This window comes from Sceloporus occidentalis, unplaced genomic scaffold (genome assembly GCF_023333645.1).
Source record: "Sceloporus occidentalis isolate IW3139 unplaced genomic scaffold, rSceOcc1.0.p SCAF_3, whole genome shotgun sequence".
Taxonomy (NCBI): Eukaryota; Metazoa; Chordata; class Lepidosauria; order Squamata; family Phrynosomatidae; genus Sceloporus; species Sceloporus occidentalis.
This window is the reverse complement of record NW_028316983.1, coordinates 137,756,540-137,782,845: the sequence shown is the minus strand read 5'-3', so window position 1 is coordinate 137,782,845 and position 26,306 is coordinate 137,756,540. Positions and strand designations below refer to the sequence as shown.

At 39.4% G+C, this 26,306-nt stretch overlaps 1 protein-coding gene across 6 annotated transcripts in view; it reads right to left on the bottom strand.

Moving 5' to 3' along the window:
- The window catches only part of LOC149316866 (solute carrier family 12 member 7-like), a 126,854-nt gene that overhangs the window by 57,348 nt on the left and 43,200 nt on the right, over nucleotides 1-26,306 (bottom strand). For 3 of the 6 annotated variants that reach the window (XM_089516415.1, XM_089516418.1, XM_089516419.1), the window contains exons 2-5: nucleotides 9,671-9,768; nucleotides 8,384-8,506; nucleotides 6,745-6,891; nucleotides 2,511-2,565 (exon numbers count right to left, since the gene is read on the bottom strand). In XM_089516415.1, the coding sequence (XP_089372541.1) occupies nucleotides 2,511-2,565; nucleotides 6,745-6,891; nucleotides 8,384-8,506; nucleotides 9,671-9,768 (423 nt within the window). Of the gene's footprint in view, nucleotides 1-2,510; nucleotides 2,566-6,744; nucleotides 6,892-8,383; nucleotides 8,507-9,670; nucleotides 9,769-26,306 lie in introns of those variants that run through there. The other 3 variants (XM_089516416.1, XM_089516420.1, XM_089516421.1) reach the window with 2 other exon arrangements.

The window sequence follows — 26,306 nt, the reverse complement described above, 5'->3', positions numbered from 1 at the left end:
ACACTGGATTTTAAGTCGTATAGTGAGGAACACTACAGTAACCTGAAAGGCCTTATCTCATCCCCCCGCCCCCCCCCCCCCCCAAATATAAACTAAAAGGCTACTGAGAACTTTAAAAATGCACAAAGGATGCCTCCTTTTAATTGGTTTCAAATAGCGGCCAGTTAATTTTGTATGGCCCTAATAGGAGGTTGCTCACTGTGACTTCTTAGTTTATGTTTATATGTTCCTCCTTTTAATTAAGTCATACCCAGAACAACTGATTAATACAATGCGTAGCTTGTAAAAGGGTAAGATCTTAATCGTATTTTAATCATAGTTAAAAGAATGAGAAGATTGCCGAACTATGCAATTCCTCTACCCTCACTTCAAAAGAACTTTCCTGGTTCACTGATGTAAAGTACAATGAACATAATTTCTCGCTTAACAAAGGAAGCAGCTCTGGTTAAACCAAAGTTTAAAACAAAACAAGATCTGGAAAGCATATATTCACAGTAAAAAAATGAAAGGAAGCAAAGTCCCACAAGCTATATGATGGACAAAAAATTTTATTTCTTAAATAATCCAATGTGTTTTGGTCTTATCACCAATTGGCCTCCTTTAGGGATTATTCACACCTTAGAAATTTCTAAAGTTGCAGTCTGCACTCTCTATACAAGTGAACCTTTGATTGTTAGAAGCTAAACTCTGGTTAAAGATTGCTGGTATAAGCTCAACGGTGAAAACAGAGAAAGGATACAGTCCCACAGCACCAAATATTTTATCTTCCAATCTGTCGTTTTGAAAACTGCTGCTGATTTTAGCTGCCCTTGGTGTGTTTCTTAAGTTTTTCCTGTATCATTATATTTTATCTTATCTTACACAGTATTGGTTTTATATAAGCCACTTTGTGTATAGTTTTTTTGCGGGTTTTTCAGGCTATGGGGCCGTGTTCTGGAAGAGTTTATTCCATTAGCATTTGTGGCTGGTATCTTCAGAGAATGCTGGCATGGAAGTGAATGGGGTATATATACTGTGTGACCCTTTGTTGAGAGGAAGTGATTTACATGTTAATCTGTGTGTTGGTCTGTTGTTGAAGGACAAGCCCTCGGGGATTCCATTTAATTAATGATCTATTGTCTGCTGAGAAACACCACCACCCCTGACACAGATGCTGGCAAAACATCAGGAATAAACTCTCCCAGAACACAGCCACATAATCTGAAAACCCCACAAAAAACTATGGATGCCGGCTGTGAAAGCCCTCAATTCCACTTTGGGGAGAAACAGACCGCCTTTTTGCACCAGCTGGGGGGAAAGAACAGTATTTTATGGTCCAAAAAACATCCTTTTCACATCTTCCTTCTGACAGCATTGTTGAGGCTTTACAGTAATGGATCTCTGGAAGCTCACCAGAATTCTGCCAATGGCACAGTAATGACTGACCTATACGTAGTACTAACATCTTTTGTCCTAGCTAAACTTCACATTTTAGCTAAACTTCACATTAAATCCTTTAATTTTTTCTGTCTGCTGTGTTGATCTTCTACCTATATTGTTTTTTATGTTCTGTTTTGCTGTCCAGTATCCTTGAGGATGGGACCACATAGACTCATCTGTATGCCTCCAGGTAACGTATATGTACAACTGTATGCACCTACGATTTTTTCTACCAAGAACCTTGCCTTTCCAGGGTTTGGGGTGGTCTGAGTAAGCCCCCTCCCCACCATACCTGCTCTTATAGACACAAAGGCCATATACACATAAGTTGAGGTCTGGGTTTGTGCTTACCATCTCTCTCTTCATCTTTAACATAGTATATGCATGAAGATTGTCACAGACAAATACTATGTGCCTAATAATACCCAACTCTGCTAATGCAATAATACCATTCATCTACAAGCAAACAATACTTGAAACACTATCTTAGAAAGCAACAACTAAAAAAAGCCAAGATAATCCACCAACAGCAATAGGTCTCCTGCTGTGCTCTTCTTTGGCTAATTGGCTAATCCAGAGCCTGGATTATTTAAAAAAAAGGAAAAAGAAAAAGGGATATATCAAGTAGCACTAAAGAGGAGATTGGCAAAACCACTGCAGGAACAATAACTGCTGAGTTGATGTTTGTAAATCATGGAGGATAGAGAAACATTGGAAGAGAGTTTGAAGGAAGAAATCGTTCCCAGGGTGTGGAAGATGACTTTATATTGCACCTTTTATGTGGTTTACTTTTATTCATTTATACAAATAACAAGCTCACTATGCATAGGTAACTGCCCAAGAAAAAGGATCTTTTGCAATATTTTTGCTTTTTCAAATCATAGTAAAGACAAAAAGATGTAGCATTTACTTGGGATTTCAGCTGTACAGGCTCACCTTGCTTGACACAGAGAAGTTCAAGAGATGCTTTGCTATCTGCTCCTCACATACCCACCTTGTCATAGGGATGGTCCTTTCAATAGCAATCAGGGATTATAGATAAAATATTGTAATAAGTATGTTTTAAGATAGAATTAAAAATTAGCAATTACCTGGAACAACACCATTTGTTGCTATTGCACTCATTGATATTGCTGTTAACATAGTCTGCAAAAGCAAGACATATTGAAGAATGTTACTAGGAAGTTTAAGAAAAAGTGATTAACAGAAGTAACACTATTCAGTTGGATAAAGACCCTAACAACTGCCTGTGTATTCAGTGGGGTGTTACAAAAGCAAAAATCATACACATAGCATTAGAAACTAGAAACACAAAATCATACATTACTGATAGCAGAGGTATCTATTTATTCTTGCTTCATAATGTCAAGAAAAAGGCCTTTTCATGTATATCTATACATTCCCCCTAGTAAAGAAAGGAACCAAGGCACCATTTTTACTGGTAGTCACTTATTGCACACACACTAGAGTTTTGTAGAATACAATTAGTGGATCTTTAGTGTGGAAGGAAGGGGTAATTCATCACACATGGGTCCTTTGCACCTCTCTAGTATTGAATAGAAAAGAAGCTATTTATTTATATGTTTTTGCATCTCACCCTTCCTTTCAAAGTTCAGATAAATTTATGTAAGTGCTGACCATAACTGTTTATGATCCACAATGTTCTAGCCCTACATGTCCTCAAATCGTTGCTAGAGAAACGTAAAAGAAACCAACAGCTTATGTTCAAGCGCTGTGTTTCTTAGAGCAGGTAAGTACTGGGTATACAAAAGGATAGGGCTGAGCAGACGGGACAAACAAAGCAGTTTCCAACCGCTTTGAAGGTAGGATGTTTAGATGATGTATGCCTCCAAGGAGGGTAGAAGCTACACTGAAACTGCGCTCCGTGGCAAACAGAGCAAACAGAACCCAGGATAGTTCATCTTACCATGGAAGATGTGCATCTTTGCACCTGCATATAAACAGCCGAACACAAGTTTGGAGCTGCAGCAAAGCAATGAACATGTGACAACTCCAATGGATCTAATTACAATATACTTTTTGTGTCTATAAGACAGTCCAACTGGGGGGGGGGAGGAGGGTATGGGGGAAGGGGTTATGTAGGGGAGCCTCCATGATTGTGCTTTGTCAGTGTATCACTTGCATAGAGATGCACCAATGCTCTGTACAGATGGAGCATCAAACATGCGACGGTGTGCCTGTTCAAAGGGGTGGCCATGAATGGGATGACATCTGGGCAGGCAGCAGGAGGCACTTGGAGGTTGCTGGTGGTATGTTTGTGCAACGACACACATGCATGGTGGGGAGACACCACCAACAAAAAATAACCCAGCAAGCCGCTTTTTCCTGCCCATCTGCTCAGGCCCAATGTGAACTGATTGGGGCATTTTAAATATACAAAGCCTGCAGTTTCTAATAGGGTTTTTTTTAATGGAAAGTAGGTAAGAGAAAACTTACCTAAAACAAAACCTAAAGAAAACATTTGTGGTCAGCCCGCAGAAAGAAAATTGTATTGAATATCACATTTTTAAACAAGAATCCCATTCCAAGGAGTCATTTAGTAAGCAATGTTGAAAGATACATTAGAATGTTTCACAAACTGACCAAAAAACAACAACCAAAAAACAAAAATAAGAGTGATAATATTATAAATCACTTAAGGGGTAGATAGCGGTTATTTTCAAGGACACCAACTCTACCAGAATAAGAGTTCACAGTCAAAGAGAAAAAGGCTTGGTCTTTTTGTCAGATGAAAGAATGCCATGTGTGATTCAAAGTCCACAGGCCTAAAGCACCTGTAGTTTTTAGCCCAAATCGCTCCATAGGCACAGAACGCATGTCTGTTGGCTCTGAACATTGGAAACAATATCTCACCTCATGAGCTGTTCAGAAATTATGTTGCTATTTAAAGTGAGAACAGCTGGAAACAAAAGTAAAGTGAGGCTGTCCAAATGGGAGCAGGCCAGTCAGCTGTTGTGTAAGACCCTATTTGTCTTCATGTCCTTCATGATCTCCTTGGGTAAATTACCTTCCCCATAGCATGAGTCTCTCTTTTTCATAGTAGGAGTATCAAAAATAAAAATGATAGGAGGGGTAAATGAAAGATTTAATGATATAATGCCAGTTAAACAGCTTAATAAGGATTATGTACACTAAGTGTTTAATATCAATTAAATCCAGGGATATTGTTAAGATCCTCCTGTAGCTTAATCAAGAATAGGAATAATGTTACATATTATAAATTTTATGATGTAAGCAGATCTTTGAAGGCAGGAAATAGAATTTGTGCTGGTGTTCTATTTCCCAAACACCAAGTATAGGGTTGTTGCAAAACAGAACAAGATAACAATCATGCCAGGCAATTTTCAGCAGATTTCTGGAAAACATTATTTTAAATTGTTTTTAGCCCCTGAATGGTAAACAGAACACCCTAAAACATCCACATCTATTTTAAATATCCAATCTCTTTAAGATCATGATTCTGATTTCAGTTCATGGTTATTTCCCAGTCTATTTAAAATCATGGTTCTGATTTTGAAATCAAAATCTAAGGGCTTTCAATCCAGCAGATTTGGTTGAAGGATGCTACTGACAATAATGATGTTGCTTCAGGACTCAAGAAGTCAGGAGTTTTATCTTGGAAATGAAATGTGGTATGTGTTAATATACTAATGGGATAAATTCAAACTTATATTTGATCCAATGAATGAATGGGCTTTATTAAATACAACTAAGTAAAATTCCATTAATAAAACAATTCCAATGAGTCTACTGTATATAGGACTAATATTGGATTTAGTTTAGTATTGTCGCCATTCATAGTATGAAGCTAGAGTATGTTGATATACTAACAGTTGTAACAATTAAAGGTATATATTAAATGGGGTGGTGGGAATTATCAAATTATTCCTTCCATTCATACACACAAGTCTTTGCTTAAGCATGAGATAGTCAGGTTGGGAAGGGGTGGGTGATAAGCATGGCAAGATGGTGGGGCATGCTGTATAAGTCTAAAGTCAACACTTCAATCAGTTTATTACTGGAGCTGGAAATGAAGACTTGGTAAATTGTACTGTTTCCATAAAAAAGACAGAAGCCTGAAATGTTACTGACTCTTAGCATGGGTCTGAAGTCTACTGAGAGCTGCAAAATTCTGGCCAGGAAGGATGCATCTAAGATCATGCATTGCTTTCAGTTAAAAAGGCCATGCTTTATTCTTGAAACATGCATTCTAGTGGGATGTTATCTGTCTCTGGGCCTGGCAATTTGGTGAAGACAGAACCCCAAAAGCTCAGGGAATTTCTAAGAAGTCTTCTATGTGCAGCAAAGAGAAACTTTCTTGGGAGATGGAATATGGAGATAACACGGTCCCTTGAAGCTCTACCTTACAATCAGTTAAGAAATCTGTAGCAGAGATATTGCATTATGGATCAAAGAGAAGCATATTTTTAATATGCTCCCATTCCATCGGCCCAGAAGAGGAGGAGAGGAGGCACCTGTGTCAGCTCCTCGGGGGGTTGGTCTGGCAGAAGCCTCAAAACCTCTTCTTGTGCCCTCCCCCCACCCATTCCATTGGTCCCTCGCTCGGAAGAGGAGGAGAGGAGGCACCTGTGTCGCTCCTGGGGCGTTCGTCTGGCAGGTGGTCATGGAAACTGTTTTTGCCTCCTTTGAACTTTGATCTGTCATAATTGTTTTTTATTAATTGTGATAAATTGTAGTTTTGATGTTTACTAGGTTATATGGATTATGGTTTTCACATATTGTAATTGCTATATTTATGTTTTTTTCTATCAGGTATTATGTTTATATTTAATTTGCTTAATATTGTTTTGATGTGGATCTGTGCTGAGGGGTTGGGGAAAGGATTTTCTATGAACCTTGTTTGACTTGTAACATTATTATGTTTTCCTATTGATTGCCACTGTAATGATATTGCTTATTGTTATTGTCTGTTTTATATGGCTGGGGGGCTGGGAAGATATTAGTTTGTTTTTTATTGTATTTTTATTGTACTTCCACTGTTGTTAGCCACCCGGATTCCTCGTTGATTGGGCAGGATACAAATAAATTATTACTATTATTATTATTATTATTATTATTCCATTCTGTTTGGAGTATGGTCCACTGGTGTGTTTTAGCATCACTGCTTTTTAGGATTATGGCTACACAGAGCTAGAACCCATGCCTATCTTACCCCAAGAGTGCTTACTATAATGCTTTTTATCCCACAGCTGCTAATAAAATTATTACCAGAGTATGGGGGAAAAAATCTCTAGAATGATATTTAACATCTTACTTGTTTAAAGAAGACTAAGTTATACTTACAGCAGCACAACACATGAATACAATGATGAAAGATTCAAGTACTCCTGCTGTTCCCACAATCCACGTTAGACGAAGAAACAGGATAACACCTAAAATATTTTGTAGACAGGGCAAGTATACACCAATGAAAGTGCCCATACGTGGAGCCTAAAAACCAAAACAAAACATAAGGATTTCTTGCAAATGTCTTTTCTGATCAGAGTACCTGTATTTATTTAAGCAAGATTACCTTGAATGAAACCTGAAAAATTAAAAAAATTTGACACTGAATGTGACCAATGACATTTACCTATACACAAACAACCACACAAATACTCAGACACCCTTACAACACAATCTTATGTTTGTTTACACAGAAGTAAGTTTTAGTGAGGCTCAATGAAACCTACTCTCAGGCAATAGTATTAGAATAACCTTGGACAGGTTTTGCCACTCTTCATATGTCAGCCTCAGAAATGTTCACAATAACTACTAGGAAACTACTGGTCATGCACAAATGTAATGCTGCTCCCATTTGTCAGTTGGATAGATATGACCCTGGTCATATAAGAAACAATATTTAATACAATTTGATAATAAGTAACTCATTGGATAATTTTTGTAAACCAGTGGTCTGTTTCAGACTTCCTCATATCCTACACCATTAAAATGTGATGGAGTAAACCCCATCATCTTCAGGTAGGATGGTCCAACTTCTGGAGAATACCAGGTCTGGAAATCCTTTAGAAATACATTCTACAACGGTTCTCTCTATAGCATTTGTACACTCTGGCGGGTTACAGACCGCCGAAAAGCGGCGGCCTATACCCGCCCCTTTCCCAGCCGGATCGGGGCCTCAGCGGCCAGAGCAGCAGCCGCTGAGGCCCCGATCCGCCGCTTTCCAGGCTGCGGGGAAGCGGCAAAAGGCCCCTTCCTCCCCGCAGCCTGGAAAGGGGTGTCCTTGGGGCTTCAAGTCCCAAGGACACCCCGCAGCGGCGGCGGGGAGGAGGAGGAGAAGGGGGCTGCTTGGCCCTTTCTCCCCTGCGTCGCTGGGCGCAGCCGTCTGAAGGCTGTGCCCAGCGACACAAACGGCAAAAGGAGCTCCGTTTCGGAGCTCCTTTCGCGGTTGGGGAAGGGGCGCACTATGCGCCCTGGCGCGGCGTGACGACGTCACATCCTCGCTGCCCCGTATAGAGGCAGCGTGGTCGTGACTTCGTAATGGTGGCGGCCATGTGGAACGGCTGCCACCATTTTGTGCGTGCTCCGCGCATGCTAGGGTTGGGGCGTCCAGAAAGGATGCCCCTTTCTAACCCTAGCACGCATGGAGTGCGCACTTTTAGGCCCGTTTGTAACGGGCCTCTGTTATTCAAGTAGTTGTATCTTGCCAAGTCTTAGCTCAAGAAAGACAGATGAACACTGTCAACCATTTTACATGCAAGCAGGCAGTAGTACTTTTCCTCTCAGCTTTGACCCTGAGGTGTACAAATTTTACAATTACTTCCTCTACCCATAATTCCTGTGTCATTCTTTCCAGCACAGGAAACTAAGGAAGAGATAGAGAAAATTGGGCATATTGTAGCGTGTAGCCAACTTGCCCAGGGATATGCTATAAACTACACAATAAAAATTTTGTTTTGAACTTTTTTTTTAGTACTTGTACCTGGATTTCCTTTCGTTTGGTGTCTTCATCTTCTTCATGTTCTACCACTCCCTGAGTAACATTGGTATAGTTTGCTAGCTTATTAAGAAGAGATGATACCATGGGGTTGCTATCCATTTCTTCCTGATGGCAGTTTGGAAATAAAAAAGGAGGCAAGAGCATATTTTAAAATAAATGTCATTTAAAAATAGCATACTATATCTGAAGTAATGTTTGCTGCAAAAACAAGTTAGTGTGGAATGAAGACACTCTAAAGGATTGTTTTAATTAAAAAGTGAACGATACAACCAATAATCTTTTGGATAGTCGATGGTATTCAAATTAAATCTCAGGTCCAATTTGCCTGGAATATTTCTATGCACTCAGGGCCAGAACAGTCAGTCCTATAAAGCTACCATCAAAGCAGCTTGGGAGTGCACCATTTATATGCCACGTATAAAACCGCCTGTACGTCAGGTGGCTGTCCAGATCTGGGCAGCAACCAAGACGTTCCAGTGGTGCGGCGTTTACACACCGCACATCACTAAACCAATGTGAAGCTGGTTTTGGCGGAACTGCAAAAGCTGGCTTTTTTTCAGCCCAAAAAGGAGCAGGAAAGAGGCAGACTGGGTCCACAGTGTGTGGTTGCCGCAGTCCCAGTCCATCTTTGGAAGGGGCAGTTTCAAGCCACACCTTCTTGCTAGTCTGCTCCAGCTCTCAGTTTACCATACAATAGATGCTAAAACAGTGGTCTTCAAACTGTGCGCTTTAAAGGATTTTGAACTTCAGCTCCCAAAATCCCACACTATTGGCCAACATGGCTGAGGCTTCTGGCAACTAAACGTTTGGGGACCCTTGTGCTAAAAAAAAATCAAAATTTCCATTGTACTTTTTAAAATATATTTTTATTGTTATTTTACCAGAGTACTGCATAATAGTTGAGGTGGGATTTCTCCGCCTCCTGCACTATAAATACTTGCTAGTGGATGGGGGAATAGTATTAACTTTTTAAAAGACCGCTAAATGCTATGAACTGAATCCCTGTAAAAGGTAAAGTACATGTATTCAACAAACTAAATAATCTACAACTTTATTCAGTCTGATTGAACAAATTTCTCTTTCTAAAAATACACATAATGCATATAATTTACAAGTGTTCCTAGAAAATAAGGTTGGATGGGCAGCCATACATAATGGCTTTCAAGCAAATAAAGTACAGTAGTAATTTTATAGAAAATGAACATTAATATAACAGTTAAAATGCAATATTTGTAACAATGATTTCGGTACATAAATCATTAAAATTACCTCAAAAAGAGCCATATTTTTCCCATCATATATGCTTCCTCTCTCCATGCTTGCATTACTGATAAATGGACTACTTTCTCTTGGAATCCCATCACCTACTAATAAAAGAAAACCACAGCTGTAAGCAAAAATATCTTCAGATCATTTAACTGTACCTACAAATATACCAATAAAGCGATTAGACCTGTGTTTATGTGATGGATCTGTACTAATCTTACTTTGATAATCCTCTAACAGGGTGGAATTTATGGAATCTGGGAGGATTATAAACACATATTGACCAAAAAACAAAAATTCCACTTGTTTGCTTTTCCTTGAACAATATTCATTTCTTGATGCCACAACAACTTGCTAAGCAAAAAGGGCAATACAGTACAGCCAACTATGAATTGCACTCATAAGGAATGTTTCCTCATGAAAGTCTAAAACCATATCAACCGTGTTGGCTTCCGCTGTTTGTTATTGGTTTTCAGGTTTGCTATTCCACAATTGTTCTGCCTCAAATCACTATCATACATGAACAAGCAGTTCATATAACATTATATAGAGGCACTTTCCACAAAAAGACAGATTAGGTTCATATTCTGTGCTACACAACAATTCCATAAAAAATTAAAGTGCACATAGAGCTCTTCACATGATAGCAGCCAACGGTACATGCCATTACTTTTTCTGACATGGCTCAGAGAGAATATGAACATCCAAATCATTAAGAAATATGTATTTTCATTCAAATTCTAGCTTTTCCAAAAAGCTCTCAAAGCATGCTACCCCATCCCTTCAATCTCAGCTGGTGTGATGAAGAGGCAGTTTAGTCTGACATATGCTTATCATTCCTTTGCCCCATGGCTCAAGGCTGGCACTGGAAGCAGTCTCCAGCCCAATCGCTCAAATTAAGTTTAACTTCAAACCACCACATTCTTTTATCAAATAAGACAATGCCTAATTTTAACTGCATAGTCCTAAAACAAAATGCTTTCATTTTCCTTTGTAAGAGTCAAACTAATATTGAAAAGTCAACTTCAAGAAAATGTATTCTTTGAAAACATGGCCAGCATATGTTATGCTCTATGGCTCAGCTTTGGCAGAAATTTATAGTTTATGCCTAATCCTTGTTCATATCCTATGTATATCTTCCTCCCACTTTCTTTCCCCTCCTCTCATTCTTTTCTGTTTCTCTCTCTCTTTCTTTCTCTGTATATAAGGATATCTGTCTTTCAGTTCTCAATAAAACTGCAAAACCAGAAGGTCTTACTCTAGCCCCTTTCCCATTCTCATGATACATAAGTTGGATTTCCCCTCTACATATTCGGCTCCTATTGTCTTCTACTTACTCAACTCCATAACTTTGGGACAGAAAACAAACTGAAATTTCTCCTTGTTCTTACCTCTTTTGTTACATATCAAGCATTGCAAGCGAGTTGTATCCAAATAAAACAAAGACCTTTCGGCCAATTTTTCTTTCCAAAAATAGTACTACTATCATGGAAAGAAAACCACTAATATAAAAGCCAGACTAACATCACTACACACAATTACAAACTGTAAGGCAATAAAAGAACTTTAATGGGTTTGCCCTGACATGTTTTATGAATAGCGCTTCAAAAGTGTCAACACCACAATAAAGATTTAATAACATAATAAAGCTATATAATTTAAGTTTTGAAAGGAGACAAGGCAAATCCTCTATCTGTTTTGCAGCAACTGTAGCAGATAAACGAGATGCTGACTAGCAGAAAGCTTTTAGAATAATGAACATTTAATGTCAAGAAGGTGCTAGCTGTAACAGGCATCACTGAAAATTCTTTTCACAATTTATGGATGTTACCTAAAGTCAGAGACAGACAAATACTTAATACTAAAAGTAACACTGAAGACACATCTGTGAGAAGCCCACAGCAATTTTGAATATCTCATCTGAGGGCAATTAATGGCAACAGATGTCAAATGATACTTGGTAAACATTTTGCACTTTTTAAGTATGAAAATATTTATTTTGCTGTACATTTACTGAAGTTCTATGAAATTGCTCCATAGCAAAGCAAGCTGAGTGCAACATTCAAAACTGAAACTAAGCAAGCTGTTTTAAAGTCAACAATTTGACAGAGTGTGTGCAGTCGTTTGAGATCCTGACTAAGGAGGAAAGACTCCAATAGCTTCGAAAAACAAATTAGAGGCTTTATTACAGGGTTCTAAGACAGGAAAGTTATTCAGGGTGCTGACTTAAATCTCGCTACTTTCTAGGGAAGACCTGAGAGGGGACTGGCAGGAAGACAAGAGGTGGAGAGGCATCCCTAAGAGTATCAGTTTACATCACAGAGGGGTTAGGATAAGTAAACAAGGAAGAAGACGACTTTGGGTCACTAAAACTATCTAGCCCTATTACTGCTGCCCTCTATGAGACATCCATTATTCTTAGTGCTATTGCACTTCTAACATAAAATACAACCTACCATTTAAAATATAAACAAGACTAATATACAAACAATGTTGTTCTCATTTGTCTTCAAGTAATTTCCGAGTTATGGTGACCCTAAGGCAGACCTATCACAGGGTTTTCTGGGGTGGAGAGTGTGAGACTCACCCAAGGTTACCCAGTGGGTTTCCATAGCTAAGCAGGGAATCAAACCATAGTCTCTAATCGTAGTCCATCGCTCAAACCACTACACCATGCTGGCTCCAAATAAACAATAAAGGCATACGAAACAAAAACTCCAGCTAAATATGCAATTCAAATAGAAGGTCTTTGAAGCAATAAAGGTTTTCACCTACTGCCTGAAAGGCTTTAGGCAAAGGTACCAGCCAAACCTCTGTGGGTGGGCACCACCACCAAGGTAGCTCTCACCATTAAGGCCACCCACTGTACAGACAGCTGGCATATTTGTGGAAGATAGGTCTTCTACAGTTAGGATACAGTGTGTGTGTGTGTGTGTCTTATAAGAAAAGGTGTTCCTTCATACAGTTTTAGCCTTGTGTATAGGTCTTTAAAAGGTTACACACTAAATTTGGTCATCTATTTACAGGAACAATTCTCTGCGTGTATTATTATTATTTATAACACCCATTTCTCTCCTTATTTTTATCTAGGAATTCAAACAGCATATTAGGATTCCTAACAGATCGAATGAGGCACCAACCCAAACCAGGCTGGTTTTACTTTAAACAAAGTTGTTCTTCCAACAGTGCACTGGACTTTTGCCGATCATTCAGGGTTAGTCTTACAAGGCACCAGCAGACCGCTTCCATCAGAATTATATTTGATGCATTTTTGACCAACCCATTTCTAAACTATCCTCAGAGGCATTCTCACTGGGAGCATTATAGTAGTCCAAACTAAAGATAACCAAGGCATTGATTACAGAGGTACCTAATAATCAAGGAAAGCATACATCTAATGCACCAGGTAAAGTGTTGGGGGGGGGGGGGAGTACCATAGTCACCACTAGCCCATTTACATCAATCCTGAATGGCAGCAAGGATGAATACCAGAGCAGAATTTCTGCACTAGGCACAAGCCCTGCAAGTGGAAGAAATTAACTAATACGAGTGATGACTTGTCTAAGAGGGACTAGCAGTGGAGCTGTCCAGCAGAATTTGAGTAGTCAGCCCCTAGATGAGGCACTTCCCCAAATAGTTGCTGCATCTGCATTGACTATTTCACAGTAAGGAAATTGAGCTTTTACAGTGGATCTGGTTAGTCTCCTATTTTTCGATCTTCATAATGTGTTCAGCCAGAACAGCCCTCCTCCGCCCAGTAGTCCCAATTAAGATAACTGATCTGCTGCTGTACCTCTAGATATGGGCTTTGCTAATCACCCATTATTATTATTATTATTATTATTATTATTATTATTATTATTATTCCTTCTGAGATTTTTAAGGATGAAAAGGGGGGGGGGGTCCTGCAGCCTCCTCTGGTAGAAACTGACAGAGCTATCGGCTGCTGTCCTTCAGATGGTAGTGATGGATGCTTAATTCCTGGATTCTCTGTTTGTGCTGGAGATCAGCACAAGATCTTGTTTCTTTCCTTTAGAGGAGTTAATCTCAGGTCTAGTGTGAAAGAATTAGCAGGTCCTGATGCCACTTAAGAGTCTAAAGCCAAAAATCATTATGCAGTGATCCAAATTAGCATCCAAAGTGGAGAGCAATACTTAGATGCAGCTACTATTATTGTTGTTATTATTTACTACTACTACTACCACCAACATCACGATCATCATAATCCTCATCATCCCAGTTTAGAATTCAAAGTGTCCTATAACAGTTAGAACAAACATAGCTAAAAATGTACAACATACAAAAGTTAAAAAGGCAGTTAACTACCAAACATTGCAAACTCTTAAAAACACAAACTATTAACAGTAAAACAGCAAACAGAAAATCTATTACACCGTGAAAGGTTCACTCGTCCTCAGCAATCAGTTCTCCAATGCCTGCTGAAATAAAAAAAGTCTACTTGCTGGCAGAGAGGCAACAGGGAGGAGAATAACAGACCTTCCCGTGGAAGGGACTTCTACAGCCACCGAGAAGGCCCTCTCTCATGTTTCTGCTATGTGTACCTAAGATGGTGGTGGGATGGACAGAAGCACTTGCCCATAAGAGCTCAAACACAGGCAGGTGTGGATGGGAAAGTAAAGTCCTTCAAATAATCTGGACCCAGTAGGAGGAATCATAAAATTATATGGTCGTAATGGGCATTAATATTTCACATATTCTGTTTCTTGGATGTAAGTAAGATCAGTGGCATCTATATAATTGTTTACAGATTTACTGTTCATCTGCTTTTAAAACATAGCCCCAAACCCTGTTGACATTCATTTCCAGACCGACTACATTTGACAAGGAATTTATCCTAATACCCTAACCAGAACATGCCACTTGATTTATAATGTGCAGAAACAGATACACAGCAAAAAGTATATTGTTCTCATCTAACCCAATTGGCAAACTTTGCTGGTTATTAGATCTTCATGATTCTGAAATTTAATAGGCAAAGATGGTATTGCACTTAGGTGTGAAAAGCAAAAATAAAATGGATTATGATTCTTGTGTCCAGCCTATCACGTGGGTTCTCTGATAACAAAGAAAGGCTTAGGCCAGACTTCTTAAATGGATTACTCTCCTCTTGGCTTGCTTACAAGTAGTGATGGTTTCAGGCTCAGATTCAGAGCAACAGCAAACAAATAAAGCTAACTTCTGAGTTATGCACTCCTTTTCTCTTCTGTTCCATTTGAGCTTCCTAAGGTTCATGTGAGGCAGAAGAGAAGGAAAGACAAAACACTTTCATGTTTATCAACTGCAGTTAAAATTACTTTGGAAACATTGTCCCCCACTCCACCCCATCACTGTGCTGCCAGCCCAAGACTCCATTTTCTTGCCAATTTACATATGGAGCTTCAGGGCATTTCAGTTCAAGGGAAAGGCCAGCTCTCTGTGCAAACAGACCTATCAAAGAGAAGTTGGAAGGGGTTTCAGGCATGAAATTTTAGTGTTTCTACAGTGGAAAGAAATTAATATATATGTATATTATTTTAAAAAACATATACCCTATCTATCTTTGGAAATTTCAAAGAGATGATATCCATATAATCTTAATGCAGTTTTATGCATATATTGCACTGAAGCATGGTTTGTTGATCACAACAACTTCAAATCATAGCTTATGAAGCTCACTTGTTTAGCTAAACATGGATGACAGACAAACACTACAAGCTGTAAAGGAAAGAAGAAAAGCAACACAAAAGGGACACAGGGACAAATTCAGAATCTTGGAGGCAACAGTACAATGACTAGCGCGAAAAGATAAAGGCAACTACTACAACTACCAATGCAGAGAATTAACAGACAACAACAAAGAAAGAAAGAGAGAATTATTTCACAAGATCTAGGAAATCAAAGTGAAATTCAAACCAAGAACAGGGGTGTTCTATGACAATAAAAATAAGATAAATCAAGACCAGGAAGGAATAAAAAGGATGCAATATACAGGAGAGTTATATAAAAGAGACGACAAATGGAATGTGGTGCCATATGAAGTTGAACCCCAGATTATAAAAAGTGAGGTGAAAGCTACAATAAGACAAATGGGGAAAAATACATCACCAGGAACCGATGATGTTCCAGTCAAACTGCTTCAATCCACACAGACAGAATTAACACTTGTGCTAACCCACATATGCCAATAGATGTGGGAAACAAAACAATGGCCAACAGATTGGAAACTATCAATATACATCTGCATCCACAAAAAAGACACAAAAGACTGCAGCAACTATAGGACCATAGCATTAATCTCCATGCAAGCAAAATTATGCTCAAAATTCTGCAACACAGACTCCAACTATACATGGAGAGTGAACGAATGAATTACTTTATTATGGTCAAAGACCAGCATCAGCATATAAAACAGTACATAGAAAAAATAAAACAATGCACACAACAAATTGCTTTGGTTTTAAATAACAGAAGAATAAAAAAAGCTACCAACTAGGAAATGAAAATAATTTGTTTCCACTGCAATAAAATAGATTCAAATGAAATAGGAAAAACAATTACATTTCAGTAAAATAAAGGTATCAAGTTTTTAACAGACACGACTCAGTATTATCTGTTAATTTAGGTTAATTATACTTTTCCTACAAGTGATTGCAGAAGCACAAAATTGTGCCACTTTATAGGTTATGTGACAGTTCCAGTCTGATAATAGGTATTTTAAATAAAAAGCTTCAGATCCTCCTGGTTTGTTTGAAAGGAGTCATAAAATCTTTATGGGCTTCACTATAAAAGGGGCAGTGGAATAATACATTATTTACTGTTTCTATATCTCCTGTGTTGCAAGAACATATTCACTTATGAACAGGAGTCTTACTATATTTACCCTCCAGTAGTGCTGATGGTAAAATATTTAATCTGATTAGTGTGAAAGCATTTCTATATTTGGGGTTTGCTAGATTTATCATGTAATTTGACACAGTAAGTGTCCCTATACTATCCTAATCTGTCACCCCATTGATCACCAGGGTTGATTCAGCTGATCTGGCTGGCTAGGCGGGTGTCCCCTTCCTCCCTCACCATTCCATGTGTGTCCCTCCCGAAGCTGCATGCTTGGTGTAAGAGGACGACCATCCCAGATAGAAGGAGCGTACCGTTCTTCAGTCAAGGGTATATGATACATGAAGAGAGAAATCCCAAAAGTCCAAACAGGGTTTAGGAAAGGAAGAAGCACTGGGGACCGTATTAAAATAGGCTTGGACACAGAAGGAGGAAGAGTGAAAATAGGAGAAAGGAATTCAACAATCTAAGATATGCAGATGACACCATATTACTACCACAGGCCTGAACAACTACTAAGGAAGATCAAGGAAGAAAGTGCAAAGGCAGGACTACTGTTGAACATAAAGAAAACAAAAATAATGACAATGGAGAATCTACACAAATTCAACCTAGACAATCTATAAAAATGTAAATGTTTGTTTGTTCAAAATCTTAAACCTCTTAAAGTTATTCACCGATTGCTTTGAAATTTTGACACAATGTTTCATTCGAATACACACATGTTTTTATATACATATATCTATTATATAGATGTCACATCTGTGACAGGTAAATATATGTTTTTTTAAAAAACAGCACCATCTGTTGTATGTAAGAGAAACACACGCTATACTAAATATTCAACTGGCGTTTGCAATCACCATCAACAAAGCTCAGGGCCAATCTTTAGCATTTTGCGGTTTAGATCTAGACTCGGATTGCTTCTCACATGGACAATTATATGTTGCGTGTTCTAGAGTCGGCAAACCAGACAATCTCTATAAATACACAGACAATGGAACAACAAAAATATTGTATACCCACAAGCATTGTGAAATTAAGTATTTCACAAATGTATGCTTTCTCTTTTCTTTCTTTTCCATTTAACCAGACTGAGCCACAGCAACATGTGGCCAGGTACTGCTAGTGAGATAATAGAAATAGTCCACCCTAGCCATGAGAAGAACCTCCCTTCCCAGGTTCTCATACCTGGGATCAAACATTGATCAGAACAGGTACTGCAGTCAAGAAATCAGAAGAAGACTAAGAATGGAGAGGGCAGCTATGAAAGAACTAGTAAAGATCCTAAAGAGCAAAGATATACAGTACAGTTGAGCATGAAAAAATTGTACAAGCCATTGTGTTCCCCATCACCATGTACGAATGCAAGGGCTGAACAATGAAGAAAGTGGATAACAAGAAAATCAATGCTTTTGAGATGTTGAGATGGAGAAGAGTGCTAAGGATACCACAGACAGCCAAAAAGACAAACAAATGGGTCCTAGAATAGATCAAGCCTGAAATCTCCCTGGAAGTCAAGATGACTAAGCTGAGGCTGTCATATGAGAAGGCACAACTCACTGGAAAAAACAATAATGCTAGAAAGGTGGAGGGAAGTAGAAAAAGAGGAAGACCACATGCTAGATGGATAGACTCTATTAAGGAGGTCATGGGTATGAATTTACAGGAACTAGGTAGAGCAGTGGAGTATAGGGAGTCTTGGATACGTCTCATTCACAGGGTCACCATGGGTCAAGATCAACTCAAGGGCAGTTAACAGCAACAAATTAGTTTTTAACCACAGCGCCCAGTTTCTGATGCTTTTAAATTGGGGCTGGAAGTGAAACTAACTGTAGCAGAAATGCAACATGAGGAGATAGGGAATGCATAAGCTCAGTGTTGAAGCTCATAATAGCATACTGTCTGGATTATGAAATCTTTTTCAGCTTAATGCTACATGTTTTGCTACTTCACTGTAGATTTATGGCTATTGTTATGTCTGAACATTTTCTCCACAAAACTATGATATTTCTTCAAACTAAATTAGAACTAAAGAGAAATAAATAAAAAATTGCAGACTTCAAAATTATCTTTGTATTATACTAACAGAGAGTTTGGAGCACAGTGTGCCATTAGCTTGCAGCCCTCTCTAGTGTATTTTATTTCTTTAAAAAAAAACCAAAACAACTTCGGCTCCTAACATTTTCAATTCTCAGAGGTCAGGGTGAATAAAATATTTATATGAATATTTCGAACTTCTGAAGTGTTGCTAAAGTCAGCATCACAAAAGCCCGCTACACAGACTAGGGCTGAGGGAAGGGTTATCGGTACACCATCAAGCCTATCTATTCCCCTCTCTGCTACTTTCAGCCAGTTGTGCTATTATTATGCCAGCACATCCCGGTGCTTAGCCTCTTGCCCTGCCTCTAAAAACTCTATGACTGTGGAATCAATCAAGACATGGGCATCAGTCTAGGCATCAGCTTAAGTGCTAACATGTCATCTACAAAGGAGGTGTCAGATGCAAGTTTTCATTGAATCTGGCTGTGCAGATTTGATTAGGAGCAAGTGCGCTCACTAATAAGCAACAATTTATTAACTTTTTGCCAGAGGATTTTAGATAAACACACACACACACACACACACACACACACAGAGTCGCTTTTTATGAAACAAATTACCCAGAGCTTGCTGATCTATTGGCACCTGGGGTAAACATAACAAGTAAAAAGAGCATGGCCATTCTGTTGACCTCTAGGTCTAAGAGGTCTTATCCTTAAGAAGCCTACAAATCTTATTTAAAAAATCCATGGCATTACACACCCTCGGAAAAGGAAGGATTATTCCTCATTAGCCCATTTGTATTAGCGCTGCATGGTATAGCATTCCTCAAATTCAAAACATTTAACTTTTGTGAACAAAGCAAAACTTTGGCAACTGGATCTCTATGTCACACGAAATACTGGATATCTTTATTAGTATAAAACAGTTTAGCAGTCAACAAGCAAACATCTCTCTGAAGCACCTCTTTCACAAATAGTAGAACAGCTCAAAAGAAACTGTAAAAACAATGTTATTGGGACTTAAAGTGTACTTGAAAATGTACGTGGCAATAACTAAGCCAAGTAGACAGTATTTACTCTAAATATTGTGAGTTTCTTTTGTTTTCTGCTTTAACAGTTACATAAGTGCTGACAAGAAAAGATCTGGGATCAAAGAAGCTTGATCTGAGGAGCTGATTATAACTTGTTCTCTTACCAGTTGCCAATTTTATTTTAAATAATGGCATTACGTATTGACATGGCTCATGTATCTTAGCAAAAAGATTATTTTCACGTAAGATGTCCCAGTTTTACAAATTATAAGTTTTAACAGAAGAAAATGCAGAGGTAACTGCTAAGAGCAAAGTCCCTAATTAAACCTTAGAATCCAGATGAACATGAAATTGTTTTATGACTTTTAAGCCAATGGATCACTAGCCAATGTGGTTTTTCTCTCACAACACAATACTAATCCTAACAGCCCAACATGGCATGTAAAAAAATTAACTATAGTGTCATAAGCTATAAAATTCTAACTATCGTGTAATGCTGTCTTGTCATAATGGCAATACAGAGAAGCAAACTCATTCCCGAAAAAAAGTTGCTTGGACACAATAATTATAGCCACAAAACCAAACTTTTATCTTTTGGAGATTAGAATGAAACAACACGGTTGTTCTCCTTTATTCCTATTCTAATGCCTTCAAAGGCTTTTACTGAGTTATATTGCCTTCTTGTCTTCTGCTATTTTATCTGTTTTCTAATGTTTTCCCTTTGCTTGTAACTTCATTATGTGCTTCTATTATATTACTCTTCTTTGGCTTCTTATATATTAAGCTACCAGCACTAATTTGCAAAAGGCAGTGTATCAATATTTCAAATAACCTTTTAAACCCCATTATGTTTCCCCATTGCTTGTTGAACTTTAGTGCTTCTCAGTCTTAACATCTTCATCCACCAGGATGATCTGAAAACTCCAACATTTAACCATTAAGATTTACAGGAGGTTACTGCAGATCTGTTGTCCAGAAATAAATATGCCTGCCAACCTAAATTAGAAATATCTATATAGACATGCAAATACAGGAGTAACTATGTTGATATACAAGACAAACTCCTAAGAACCTATTGTGATAATTCTTTTATTAGGCCAATAAAAAGGGCACCAAAAAAACCCAAGAACAACTCTGTGCCAGCTTTTGAAACTAGAAAATTCTTCACTAGGAAAATGTGTTTTTAAAAACAGAAAGCTTAATGGGGAGGAAAGTGACACTGCTAAGAGTCACACAATCTGTATCTTGTTCTTGCATTGTATGAGAGGAAGAGTCATATCCCAAATTGCCCCAGGTCCACAGGAAATAAGAAAAGCAGTAACAGCAGAGCAATAAAATTTGATTTTATAAATTTAAGAATACAAAAGCATCAGTTGCTGGATTTTCCTAATCACTTTCATTTCTAATATAAATATAAAAATCAAAGGAGCATTTGGAGGAAGTTGTCCCCAAATAACTGACTCTCTAAATTTTCTGAACCCACATATAGAAGACCAAAATGTGTGGGACATGCTTAAAATTTGCGGTACTGAAGTGTAGGAAAGTGACAAACAGTTTTGCAACGGAGAGAAACACAAAACAATTAGTAATATAGAACAAATATTTGTAAGCATTATTTTGTTACTGATTTATTGTGTAATTTCATCTACCACTAGACATATTAAGTTTGTTTATAGAGAAAAGACTGTACAAACTTCACAGTTGGTTGCAAAAATTTCCCACCTGTTGAAAGCAATTTGGTTTGAAGGGCAAGATCTTATTAAATCAACAAACCTTTGTCACATCAATAGACTGCCGTACAACAGAGTGAGGGGATAAATGATCCCATGTCTCAATATATATGCATCACACAACCAATTGTGTGGAAGGAAAGGATCAGTGATCCTCCCCTTCAAGTAATTTTCCACACTGGCATCATAAAAACTGTCACAGCTGGTTTGAAATGTATTGACAGTGAAAGATCTCAACCAAGAACATATTTTGAAGTCCAGAATTAAACTGGACAGTCTATTTTGAAAAATTATTGGATACCTTAGCTCATTCAGTCTACTTTAAAAATAAATTATTTTATACCTTAACTCATGTTCTGGTAGACTGAGGAGCTGTCTGTACTGCAGAAAAAAATGCTGTTTGATACCACATTAACTGTTATGGTTCCATGCTATGTAATTCTGGGGTTTGTAGTTTGTTGTGGCACCAGAGCTCTCTAACAGGGAAGACAAAATATCTCACAAAAGTACAAATTCCAAAATTCCATAGCATTGAGCCATGGCAGTTAAAGCAGTATCAAACTGCATTATTTCTGCAGTGCAGATGCAACAACACCCAAAACAGGAGACAAACAGAAGGGGGGGCAAGATCCTCAGTTACTCAATTTCAATTATTTATACTCTCCCCCAATATCATATGCAGCATGTCCCACCACCACAAACTGTAAGATGCCGTAGTTAATAGCCTCCAGTCTTACTGCACTGTGCTCTCCTGTCTGTCCAGACCATTCATCTTCTACATTGTGCCTCTCAAAAAGCTAAAAAAAAGGAAAGTCCACACCCGTATCTTTTTGAATCAAACAGAAAAAAACCCAATTTTGCTGGCGATCTTGATATCAAGAGAGTGGACACATGGCACTAGAAAGGTAAAGGAAGGACAGATGAACCAAGTTGCCTCACCTACACAAAGTTTATAAGACTGTAGATGTCTTTGGTTTGGCCTCCAGCAAGCATAAAATGGCAACCTTGCCTGAAAAAAATGGATCTGAAGCGAATGTGCATTCCTAAATTTTGCTTCAAATATCTGCCACCTTCAAATATCTGCCACCTTTTAGTCTTCATCATGGAAACTACCTACCTCTGAATGTATTAACACAGGAGTGGAAAAACTGTGGCCTTCCAGATATTGCTGGATTCCAACTCTCATGGCCAATGGCTGGGAAGAAAGGGAGCTGTGTTAACTCACCAAATTGTCAACTGGAGAGGAAAGAGGTTGTTCTAGATATTTAGATTCAACTCCTTTACAAGGTTGACTGGGAAAACACGGTATCTGTTGGGATTTGGTTCCAGGATCCCCTGTGGATATCAAAATCTACAGATGCTCATCTTGTCTTTCCTCCTAAGCCCACCCTTCAACACTCCTTTTCTGTCTCTGTGGACAACATTTCTCTTCAACCAGTCCAGCAAGCCCGCAGTCTTGGTTTTATCTTTGACTCTTCTCTGTCGTGTATCCCCCAGATCCAGACCACAGCCAAGGCTTGTAGATTCTTTTTGTACAATATTGCCAAAATCTGACCATATCTCTCCGCCTCTACTGCCAAGATCCTGGTCCATGCCCTAGTGATCTCACGACTTGATTACTGTAACGTCCTCCTGGCTGGGCTTCCTTTTTCTCACCTCCGTCCTTTAATCTCTGTCCAGCATTCAGCTGCACGCATTATCACTTCCACCCACCGCTCTGACCACATCTCTCCTCTGTTGGCATTCCTTCACTGGCTTCCCCTCCCTTTCCGCATTCAGTATAAGCTCCTGCTGTCGACATTTAAAGCCCTCCATGGACTGGCCCCTCCTTACTTATCAGACCTTATTTCTCCTCATCTTCCCACCAGGGCCCTCCGTTCTGGTAGTCAAGGTCTGCTGTCTCAGCCCTGGATTTTCTCTGCCCCATCTCGGATTCGCCCCTTTTCACTCGCTGCCCCTCACTCCTGGAATCTTCTTCCCCCGCAAGCAAGAGCCATCACCTCTTTAACCAGCTTCAAAACGGAGTTGAAGACCAACCTGTTCAGGGCAGCGTTCCCAGGCATTGCATAATTGTCACTTGCTATTTGATGTTCTTTTGTTGCCTGTTTTATTGAATCATTTCCTGTATTGCTATGTATTTTATATGTATTATCCTACTAGAAGGGCTCCTTCCCCACCACCACTCCCTTTGTGTCGTGTCTTTTTAGATTGTAAGCCTGAGGGCAGGGAACCGTCCAATTAAAAAGATTGTATGTACAGTGCTGTTTAAATGTACAGCGCTTTATAAATAAAGGTTAATAATGATAATGATAATGATAATGATAATGATAATGATAATAATAATAATAATAATAATAATACTGTACAATGGAGAGTAAAATGGTATCCTTTATTTAGTATAACCAAATCAAGGTTTGCTTTTGGGAATTAATATATACAGTGGGCCCTTCCCTTACATGTGGGATCCGTTCTGGATCCCTCACATAAGAGGAATTCTGCGTATGCTCACACTCCACTGAAAATAATGGGGAACATGCTTGTGGTGCTGCACAGTGCATGCGCCATGGGCATGCATACCATACACTTTACTGTCACGTGGCTTCAGTGTAAGCTTGAAGCCGCATATAGTGCACCTGTGTACAGCTCGGGCGCACTGTGTTTGTGTCTCTGTGTGTATTTGAAGCCATGAGTAGTTGAATCTGTAGACACAGACTCCATAGATACAATAGGTCAACTACCGGTATGTAAGGTTGCTTATCAACATATAATCTCTTTTTTTTATTAGATCCAAAAAACATCTTGCATAGTTTATGAACTCTTTCAGCATGACCTCTGAACTTCTTTATGACCAACGTGAACCAACCACTTTATAAGTCATTACAATCCTATATAGAAACACTTCCTGAAGTACAAAGAAGCCATTTAATTGACTGGCTTCTTGCCAAGCTCCCAAGCAAAATCAAAAATTGTCAGCCGCTGCTATATTTGGCATTTTATTGAACCATTAGCTGCCAGGAATCTTTAGCATGGGGAGACTTTGTGATTTTATACCTTTAGTAATGAAAACATAGGGGAAATATCTAAATAAATATAAGCATTATAAATAACATAAAAATTACATTCTTAACGTTCAGTCATGAGTGACTATCAATATTTCAATGGAGCATGGAACTGAATTAACTACGTTACTCATTTCACTGATCAACCCAAAAAGTCACTAGCAGCTGTTTTTGCAATACAGAAAGTAATCTGCTTGATTACCTATTATTACTACTACTGAAAAATACAGAAAAATGCCCTTAGCTCCCTGAACATTGATTATCAGAATTCTGAGTGGACATCCCTATCTGGATTTTTTACTCACTCATCCACACAGAGCCCTGGCCAGTACAGGCAAAAAAGTAAAATGGTTGTACATTCTTAGTGCAAAAGGAACTAGTTCAAAAGGAACTCAAATGAGGTTAGGGACATGTGGACCACCAGATGTCTGACTGCAATTCTCATGATCTCATGATCAGACGGAGAGATCAGGCAGACATAGCAACATCAGGGACTGCCTGAAGGAAGAGGCCCCTCCCTCCTCAACTGTCATCTTGGCCTCAAAGGGAGTCATCAGGCAGACCCAGCAACATCAGGGACTGCCTGAAGGAAGAAGCCCCTCCCTCCTCAACTGTCATCTTGGCCTCAGAGAGAGTCATCAGGCAGACCCAGCAACATCAGGGACTGCCTGAAGGAAGAAGCCCCTCCCTCCTCAACTGTCATCTTGGCCTCAGAGGGAGTCATCAGGCAGACCCAGCAACATCAGGGACTGCCTGAAGGAAGAAGCCCCTCCCTCCTCAACTGTCATCTTGGCCTCAGAGGGAGTCATCAGGCAGACCCAGCAACATCAGGGACTGCCTGAAGGAAGAAGCCCCTCCCTCCTCAACTGTCATCTTGGCCTCAGAGGGAGTCATCAGGCAGACCCAGCAACATCAGGGACTGCCTGAAGGAAGAGGCCCCTCCCTCCTCAACTGTCACCTTGGCCTCAGAGGGAGTCATCAGGCAGACCCAGCAACATCAGGGACTGCCTGAAGGAAGAGGCCCCTCCCTCCTCAACTGTCACCTTGGCCTCAGAGGGAGTCATCAGGCAGACCCAGCAACATCAGGGACTGCCTGAAGGAAGAGGCCCCTCCCTCCTCAACTGTCATCTTGGCCTCAGAGGGAGTCATCAGGCAGACCCAGCAACATCAGGGACTGCCTGAAGGAAGAGGCCCCTCCTTCCTCAACTGTCATCTTGGCCTCAGAGGGAGAGATCAGGCAGACCCAGCAACATCAGGGACTGCCTGAAGGAAGAGGCCCCTCCCTCCTCAACTGTCATCTCGGCCTCAGAGGGAGCCATCAGGCAGACCCAGCAACATCAGGGACTGCCTGAAGGAAGAGGCCCCTCCCTCCTCAACTGTCACCTTGGCCTCAGAGGGAGTCATCAGGCAGACCCAGCAACATCAGGGACTGCCTGAAGGAAGAGGCCCCTCCCTCCTCAACTGTCACCTTGGCCTCAGAGGGAGTCATCAGGCAGACCCAGCAACATCAGGGACTGCCTGAAGGAAGAGGCCCCTCCTTCCTCAACTGTCATCTTGGCCTCAGAGGGAGAGATCAGGCAGACCCAGCAACATCAGGGACTGCCTGAAGGAAGAGGCCCCTCCCTCCTCAACTGTCATCTTGGCCTCAGAGGGAGCGATCAGACAGACCCAGCAACATCAGGGACTGCCTGAAGGATGAGACTTCTCCCTCCTTTGTCACCTTGTATTTTGTATTGCATTATGATTTTTACTGTACACCGCTATGATCATTGCGGAATAGCGGTCTATAAATAAAACATATTATTATTATTATTATTATTATTAATTATTATTATTATTATTATTATTATTATTATTATTATTATTATTATTTCTGACCACTAGTTATGCTAGATAGTACTCAGTGGCATTGCAGTCCAATGTCTGGAGAGCCACGAGGC